The sequence below is a fragment of the Tachysurus vachellii genome, chromosome 16 (genome assembly GCF_030014155.1).
Source record: "Tachysurus vachellii isolate PV-2020 chromosome 16, HZAU_Pvac_v1, whole genome shotgun sequence".
Lineage (NCBI taxonomy): Eukaryota > Metazoa > Chordata > Actinopteri > Siluriformes > Bagridae > Tachysurus > Tachysurus vachellii.
This window is the reverse complement of record NC_083475.1, coordinates 21,143,183-21,153,182: the sequence shown is the minus strand read 5'-3', so window position 1 is coordinate 21,153,182 and position 10,000 is coordinate 21,143,183. Positions and strand designations below refer to the sequence as shown.

At 41.9% G+C, this 10,000-nt stretch overlaps 1 protein-coding gene across 2 annotated transcripts in view; it reads left to right on the top strand.

Annotated features, from left to right (window-relative positions):
* LOC132859356 (thyrotropin-releasing hormone-degrading ectoenzyme-like) overlaps positions 1-10,000 on the top strand; it is a 44,497-nt gene that overhangs the window by 8,886 nt on the left and 25,611 nt on the right. For both annotated transcript variants that reach the window (XM_060890083.1, XM_060890082.1), the window contains exons 5-6: positions 5,889-6,043; positions 9,086-9,199. In XM_060890083.1, the coding sequence (XP_060746066.1) occupies positions 5,889-6,043; positions 9,086-9,199 (269 nt within the window). The remainder of the gene's footprint in view (positions 1-5,888; positions 6,044-9,085; positions 9,200-10,000) is intronic.

Here is a 10,000-nt window from a genome sequence, read left to right as displayed (position 1 = left end):
TTAAACACCAACATTCACAATCATACATCGACATTCATAATTAAACACCAACATTCACCATCAAACACTAACAGTGTCTATCAAACACCATCATTCTTCATTAAACATCATTAAGCTCAGCTATCCCACATTTTACTGCATTTACATTAACTAACATTCAACAGCAAACACAAACATTCACTATTAAACACCAACATTCACCAGCAAACACCAACATTCACAAATACACACCAACATTCACCATCAAACACCAACATTCACCATCACACACCAACATTCTCCATCACACACCAACATTCACCATCAAACACATTCACCATCACACACCAACATTCTCCATCACACACTAACATTCACCATCATACACCAACATTCACAATTACACACCAACATTCTCCTCCATCACACTCCAACATTCACTATCAAACACATTCACCATCACACACCAACATTCACCAGCAAACACCAACATTCTCCATCACACACTAACATTCACCATCACACACTAACATTCACCATCACACACCAACATTCACAATTACACACCAACATTCTCCATCACACACCAACATTCACCATCAAACACATTCACCATCACACACCAACATTCACCAGCAAACACCAACATTCACCATCACACACTAACATTCACAAATACACACCAACATTCACTATTAAACACCAACATTCTCTATGAAGCATCAGCATTCTTCAGCCCTGTGTGTGATTGTGCAGTGTGTAAGTCAGGCCTGTAGTGTAGTAGAGTTCGACTCTGGCTGTAATTAGGAGTATGGAAGTGACAGGAAGTGGAAATTGTAGACTGATTGTAGATTTTGATCTCGTAGTGTCTTCATCACATCCTGCAGGACAGATAGAGTCTTGTCTTCCTCTCGTTCTCTCCTGTCATCCATCCTGTTTATTTGTTTTTTGACGTGTTGTTGATGGTCAGGAGGCAGAAAGAGGAAATAGCGGTGATTAATAAAGGGCAGAGTGATGGAGTGAGTAGAGTGTGAGCTGTGTGTGATGTTCAGGAGTCTCTTCTCCATCTCTACTGTTACACTGACACTAACTTGACGTCTGACTCTAACACTTCAGCTGGTGTCCTCTGAGAGAGCCGACGCCTCACACACTGCCTGTGAAATGTCAAACCAATTAGTCGTCTAAAAGCTAATTAAGTCTTTAATTGGCATCTTAACGGGATCACAGTAAAGAAATTGTCACTCTGAGAGTTAATGATGCAAAATAGAAAACCTTCAGCTAACTTCAATACTGAGAAGGAAATAATGTCAAAATGTCATTAAGTCGAGAAACAAACACCAGCCTCGACTGAATCATTCCAATCAATACCTCCATATTGTTCCTCACCTTTAATAATATTTCAGTAGAAGATTCAGTAAAAACTGTAGGATTTCTGTGGGATAAATGATCTGCTTAATAAGTGTGTGATGGTGAATGTTGGTGTCTGTTGTAGAGTGTTTGTGTTTAATAGAGAGTGTTGGTGTTAATTGGTGAATGTTGGTGTTTAATAGAGAGCGTTGGTGTTAATTGGTGAATGTTGGTGTTTAATAGAGAGTGTTGGTGTTTAATGGTGAACCTTGGTGTTTGATGGTGAACGTTGGTGTTTAATGGTGAATTTTGGTGTTTGATGGTGAATGTTGATGTTTATTGGTACGTTTTGGTGTTTGAAGGTAAGTGTTGGTGTTTTTTGGTGAACGTTGGTGTTTGATGGTGAATGTTGGTGTGTATTGGTGAACGTTGATGTTTGATGGTAAGTGTTGGTGTTTATTGGTGAATGTTAGTGTTTATTGGTGAATGTCAGTGTTTAATGGCGACTGTTGGTGTTTGATGATAAGTGTCGGTGTTTAATGGTGAATGTTGGTGTTTATTGGTGAATTTTGGTGTTTGATGGTGAATGTTAGTCTTTATTGGTGAATGTCGGTGTTTAATGGTGAATGTTAGTGTTTATTGGTGAATGTCGGTGTTTAATGATGACTGTTGGTGTTTGATGGTGAATGCTGGTGTGTAACGATGGACCTGCTTTGCTTCTCTCTCAGTCACATGGTGTTTCACCTCTGTAAGGATCAGTAATAGAATATGTCCAGTTATTCAGCATTATTATTTATTATATAATGACATTATAAAATGTCACTCTGTCCCTCTGCGACATCATTTACATTTCAGCTTTAAAAGGTCGTGTAGAAATTCCCATCAGTCCTCACTAAAGAAGATCCAGTGACATGTCTTTGCTAATATTCCACTTCCTGTCAGCTTCCCTCCTGCCTCAGTAGCTGTGACTTATTGTGATGGTCCGATTTCTATCATCGAGTCTTTCTCAGGCCGAGCGGCAGGACGAGGCTCTAATAATAAAAAAGAAACGTTCTGAAGATGATGAGAATCTTTTATTGAACTCATTCCACTCTTCAAGGTTGGATGTACGGAGGACATTTTCATATCAGACCGTCACCATGGTAACGAGACTCATAAATCTGAAGGGTTTTGCAGAAAGAGTGAGAGAGATGAGATGCAGTGTGAAAGTGTCGCACGGCCATCATGTGTGTGATGAAGGTTAACACCACGCCAAGGCTTAAAATCATTGCACACACACACTTACACACACACACACACAGGTTACACACACTGTTAGAGAGCGAATGTCACACGTGTCCTTAATCGACACTGTGTTTGTTTATCTCACACTTTTGAGTGTTTTGTTACTCAGTGACATATCACAGTTTTGGCTCCCTTCAAGTCTCCCATCATATACACACACATGTACACAAACACACACAAACAACTCGGTCAAATTTGTCCTGGTGTGAGGAAACACACTGTTCACTCTCAGGTTTCTGCTGAATATTGGCTTTGGAATGAAGATAAAATGAATTTTGTCATGGTGATTGATGACAGAGAGGAGAGCGGTGTCAAAGAGATGACAGTATGGGACGTGTTTAATAATCACTCCGGGATCACTTCCTGTCTGTCAGAGTAAAATGTCAGAGGGACAAGAGACAAAATACCAAAACTAAATTATTTATATGTTAAATTTCTGTTACTCTTTCTGTGCTCGTAGTCATGGTGAGAGACGGACTGAGAGAGACATGGAGTGATAATGGAGGAGTGGAGGTGAAAGAGAAGAGATAGACTGAGAGAGAGAGAGAGAGAGAGAGAGAGAGAGAGAGAGAATATGGGACTGGAGGTCCTGTCACTCTGCAGGTTATTTCTGTTCAAATTGGCTCGTCCCAAAGGGCCTGAGAAGAACACGCTGGTTGTGAGCTCTCAGCCAATCACATCGCAGCGTTGTCTGATGAGTCAGGAACTCTGGGAACTCTGGGAACTGAGGACAAACCTATAACGAGGTGGTGCAAAACAAACTGGATAAAAATAGTCTCTCCTGACCTGCGCCTTCGCTCAGTGCACCTTAACACAACCAGGTTCTTTCAGTCTGTGTTACTGTTCACTGAACCTCACACACACACACACACACACACACACACACACACACACAGGAGATTTTTTATTGACAGACAGACTACCATGATAGAACTCCTGCCCCACTGTGTCTCGTTCTGACTTTTTACACAAAAAAAAAAGTCTCTCACACGTTTTTTCTGGACAGTTTTGTCCTGCTGAGACGTCACAGTGATGTGTGTTTGTGTTTCCCAGCAGGGAAGGATCAGGAAGAGGACATGACCTGGAAGCTCTTTATAATTACACCACATGTCTGAGCTGAACACGCACATGTCTCACACACACACACACACACACACACACACTGAGGCTGCAGAAGCTCATTTAGCTCAGGACTGAAGATGGCTTCAGGCTTCAGCTTTTAATCATCCATTTCAGCAGCTACATCCACACACCGCATCACTTCCTGTAAATGTCCTCGTTAAGAGAAGCCCTGATCCTGGGTGACCTCCAAGTCCCAGCCTGTGAGTCAGCGCCTAACGGCGTATGGGTCATTTGTCCTCAAGGGCCTTTGATTTGAAGGTGATGAAGTGTTTGAGTGGTGCAGAAGGCGTGAACAAGGCCACTGGCTGGGCCAGGAGATTATCCTCACTATCTTCAATCTCTCTCGCTATCAGTCTCGGCGAACGAATGCTGTGTAAATCTCTCTCACCCTTCTTCCTTCTCTCCTCTTCTCTCTCTAAATGGACATGATGGTGGATCACAGTGAATGTCCTGGCCTTAAAATGCTCTTAATAACATCCTCATAAACCCAGAACGAATGTCCACTTATTGTCCAGTTATTAACAGCCACAATGTTCTCTATATCTACACAATGTTACCAAACACACACACACACACACACACACACACACACACAAACACACACACAAACACACAAGCACACACACAAAAAAACACACACAAACACACACACAAGCACACACAAGCACACTCACAAACAAACACACACACACAAACACACACATATACACACACACACAAACACACACACACACAAACACACACACACAAACACACACACAAGCACACACAAACAAACACACACACAAACACACACAAACACACACACAAACACACACACCAACACAAACACACACACAAACAAACACACACACACAAACAAACACACACACAAACACACACACAAACAAACACACACACACAAACACACACAAGCACACACACAAACAAACACACACAGAAACACCCAAACACACACACACACAAAAACACACAAACACACACACACACACCAACACACACACAAACACACACACACACAAGCACACACACACAAACACACGCACACAAACAAACACACACAAACACAAAAACACACACAAACACAGACACACACACACACACACACACACACACATACACACATATGCTTTTAACATGCATGCTTAATTAAAGATTCTGGACTCTGATTGGCTGATAGAGAAACAGTATTTAAATGACAAAAGCAAAATTAAAATGGAATTCTTTCTGATTTAATACACGTAAATGTTTGATATTTACTCAGCTAACTCTGAACCTTGTATGTGTATGAGTGTGTAATTTAATGATCATTTTTAATTTACATTTAATTAGAGCGCCTAATTAAACAGCCTTGTTAATGATCAGACTAAACCCCAGAGTAACCCCGGCTTTGAGTCGGCCAACATCTAAAGGAAGCTGAATTATTTGTGGGATGTTGTTTGGTATAAAGAGGGAATTAAGTGTTTGATGTAAAGCCGGATTCAGACGGCTGTTTATCTGCACCACAGAACTACAGTTAAGATTTTTTACACTCTTTTGTTTGTCTTAGTCAAGTGACAGTTCTTCATCATGTTTAGCTGAACTTAAAAAACTGCAGTGAAAAAACTGAATAAAGAGCTGAAACGTCTGAAATCCATCCTCTTCCTCTCTCACGTTCATGAAGGTTCTGATGATTCCAGCAGTGTGGAATGTTACATGATTTATATTGAGGTGTATTCTGGACATTTTTACCCAGAATTCCTCTGTGTAGCTTCTGTGTGGGTTGCAGATGGGGTTACAGAAGGAAAAGTCAATTCTACAGGATTATTTAGTGATGCGCTCGTCATCTTGCAGGTGTGTGTGTGTGTGTGTGTGTGTGTGTGTGTTGTCTTTATCATGAATGGATGTAACCTTTCCTGGTGGGCAGAAACACACACAGGTGGTTATTAATACTGATTTACCTCTGACTCGGTTCATAGATCCTGCAGAGGTCACTGAGCTGAACTCACACTCTGCACCTCATCTCCTTACACACACACTGCAGTTAACACACACTACACACACACTTGGTGTGTTTATTTTTGTGATTTGTGTTTTATGAATTCTGGGCTTTGTGTGTGTGTGTGTGTGTGTGTGTGTGTGTGTGTGTGTGTGTGTGTGTGTGTGTGTGCACGCAGATCTCCTAGCTGTACCAAAACACCCGTACGCAGCGATGGAGAACTGGGGTCTGAGTGTGTTTGTGGAGCAGAAAATTCTGCTGGATCCTGAAGTCTCGTCTTTCTCCTACCAGATGGATCTCACCATGGTGGTGGTGCATGAGATCTGTCATCAGGTACACACACACACACACACACACAATTGTTTTGTTTTAATAAGTGTGATATGTGAGGGTAAAAAGTGGGTGTAAGTCATGGTGAATGTGGCGAAAAGTGATGGTGAACATCTGGGATAAGTGATGGTGAATGTGGCAATAGGTGATGGTGAACATCTAGGAGAGGTGATGGTGAACATCTGGGATAGGTGATGGTGAACATCTGGGATAAGTGATGGTGAATGTGGCAATGGGTGATGGTGAACATCTAGGAGAGGTGATGGTGAACATCTGGGGTAGGTGATGGTGAATGTGGCGATAGGTGATGGTGAACATCTGGGATAGGAGATGGTGAACATCTGGGATAGCTGATGGTGAACATCTGGGATAGGTGATGGTGAACATCTGGGATAAGTGATGGTGAACATCTGGGATAAGTGATGGTGAACAGACTGTTAATAAGGATGTATTAGTTGGAAAGAGCTTCAGCACCATCCTGATTAGCAGCACCCACAAACACACCCACACACTTTTCAGGCTCATAATTATTTCCCTCTCAGTGAGAGAGAGACTTTGAGAATCCATTCATCTTCTTCTTGGCACCCGGAGAGGGAATTAGAGAACAGGCCCTCCAACATGTTGACATATTGATTTCCTCAACTATTAAGTAGAGAGAGAGAGAGAGAGAGAGAGAGAGAGAGAGAGATGTAGTGTAATATATTTCTCTCTGTATATAACTGTTATACCCAGTGACAGATTAAAATAAATATGAATGCTTCCTCATGCAGTCTGACTTTGTGCTGTACACTAAACACTGTCCTCATTTTAATAACTCACATGAGGCTGAGCTCCAGACTTTAAACACTCTGTCCTCCTTCTGATAACACACAGACATGACTGAGCTCTGACAGGCCGTCAGGTGATCCAGTCTGATCCAGTCTGATCCAGTCTGAAACAGTGATACAGTCTGATCCAGTCTGATACAGTGATACAGTGATACAGTCTGATACAGTCTGAAACAGTGATACAGTCTGATCCAGTCTGATACAGTGATACAGTCTGATACAGTGATACAGTCTGATACAGTGATACAGTCTGATACAGTCTGATACAGTCTGATACAGTCTGATTCAGTGATACAGTCTGATACAGTGATACAGTCTGATCCAGTCTGATACAGTGATACAGTCTGAAACAGTCTGATACAGTGATACAGTCTGATACAGTCTGATACAGTCTGATTCAGTGATACAGTCTGATACAGTGATACAGTCTGATACAGTCTGAAACAGTGATACAATCTGATACAGTGATACAGTGATACAGTCTGATACAGTCTGATACAGTGATACAGTGATACAGTCTGATACAGTCTGATACAGTGATACAGTCTGATACAGTGATACAGTGATACAGTCTGATACAGTCTGATACAGTGATACAGTCTGATACAGTCTGATACAGTGATACAGTCTGATACAGTCTGATACAGTCTGATACAATGATACAGTCTGATACAGTCTGATACAGTGATACAGTCTGATACAGTGATACAGTCTGATACAGTCTGATACAGTGATACAGTCTGATACAGTCTGATACAGTCTGATACAGTGATACAGTCTGATACAGTCTGATACAGTGATACAGTCTGATACAGTGATACAGTCTGATACAGTCTGATACAGTGATACAGTCTGATACAGTCTGATACAGTGATACAGTCTGATACAGTGATACAGTCTGATACAGTCTGATACAGTGATACAGTCTGATACAGTCTGATACAGTCTGATACAGTCTGATACAGTGATACAGTCTGATACAGTGATACAATCTGATACAGTGATACAGTGATACAGTCTGATACAGTCTGATACAGTGATACAGTCTGATACAGTCTGATGCAGTGATACAGTCTGATACAGTGATACAGTCTGACACAGTGATACAGTCTGATACAGTCTGATGCAGTGATACAGTCTGATACAGTGATACAGTCTGACACAGTGATACAGTCTGATACAGTCTGAAACAGTGATACAATCTGATACAGTGATACAGTCTGATACAGTGATACAGTCTGATACAGTCTGATACAGTGATACAGTCTGATACAGTCTGATACAGTGATACAGTCTGATACAGTCTGATACAGTCTGATACAGTGATACAGTCTGATACAGTGATACAGTCTGATACAGTCTGATACAGTGATACAGTCTGATACAGTCTGATGCAGTGATACAGTCTGATACAGTGATACAGTCTGATACAGTCTGATTCTGAGCTCTACAGAGTAACACTAGTCTGTTTGTGAGCTCCTTTCTGTTCTTTCTCACACAGTTCATCTGCTCTCAGCCTTTTCTCTCATATTTAACCCGACACTGTGATTTAAAGTAGAATTGGTGGATTTCTTGAAGTTCCTCTGAGTTTTCGACTCTGTAGTCAGGGAAGCAAAACCAAGCTGCGACGTAGCAGAAGAGCAACTTGTCAGAGATCCACCTGCATGCAGCGAGGTGTGTGTTTTTATGACAACACGGACACCATCGGATCTCATCAAACCATCAGGCATCAGCCGTGTTTCTTCTAATGAGGTGTTTTAGCAAAGCCAGCGTCTGTCTCTCTGTCACACTGAACCCTGAATGAGATCCTGAGACAATCTCTCAATGCTAATCAGCTCTCACTTTCCCTCATTATTACTGCCACATAATAAAGTGATACATGATATAAAGCATCATTTAGACTCTCTGTAATATCCAGATGGAGGAAATCCACCACAGAGAGACCACTTTCTCTCTCCAAGTCCATTTACACTCAGTTTGGCCGAGTGCCTGCATGGGAAGTAGCATAAATGGAGAAATTAGCTGTGTGTGTGTGTGTGTGTGTGTGTGTGTGTGTGTGTCAGTATAGGTTATTGTCTGGTTATTAATCATTGCTAAAAAAAGCTCCACCTGGTGAAACTGCTTTTGTCCTGAATGTGCAGAAGATTTCAGATCAAACTCTAAAGCTGTGTGTGTGTGTGTTGTGTGTGTGTGTGTGTGTGTGTGTGTGTGTGTGTAGTGGTTAGGAGACCTGGTGACTCCCGTGTGGTGGGATGACGTATGGATTAAAGAGGGATTTGCTCATTACTTCGAGTACGTGGGGAGCGACTTCCTCTTCCCCAAATGGAACATGGTGAGTGACGTCCTTTCATTTCTGTTACATCATCAACATTTTATATTGAACTGAACGTCACGGCTTACACTTTAATACACAGCTGTGCAGCTGAGCAACGATCTGCTAATATACAATCATTCATCATCAAATAGAGAAACTTCTTAATGTCGTAACTATGGGGAGGATGGAGGCATGTGTGTGTGTGTTGTGTGTGTGTTGTGTGTGTTGTGTTTGTGTTGTGTATGTTGTGTGTGTGTTGTGTATGTTGTGTGAGTGTTGTGGGTGTTGTGTGACTTCTGTGTGTTGTGTGTGTGTGTGTTGTGTGTGTGTTGTCTGTGTGTGCTGTGTGTGTTGTGTATGTTGTGTGTGTGTTGTGTGTGTGTTGTGAGTGTTGTATGTGTGTTGTGTATGTTGTGTGTGTGTGTGTTGTGTATGTTGTGTGTGTGGACTGAGCACAGATTGAACAGAGTTTGTATCTTGATCCTGATGGAGGAAACAGACGCGTCTCTCTGGAGCTGCTCATGTTCAGCGACTCGTCCCTGTTAGTTTGTGTGTCTTTGCTGGACGGTGTTAGGAGGACGTCGGCTCGGAGGCTGTCAGATGGACGTCTTTGACATTGTCTTTGTGCAGGAGGGAGAGCTGAGAGAGTGGAAATGAATGTGATGAGAGTGTGTATGGACAGATGGACGCTCTTCTAATGGAGCTCATTTTACAGCCCACTTAAGTGACTCCTGTGAGCAGAGATTGTGGCTGAACAGCTGCTTTATTTCTCTCTCTCTCTCTCTCTCTCTCTATCTCTCTCTCTGTCTCTCTCTCTGT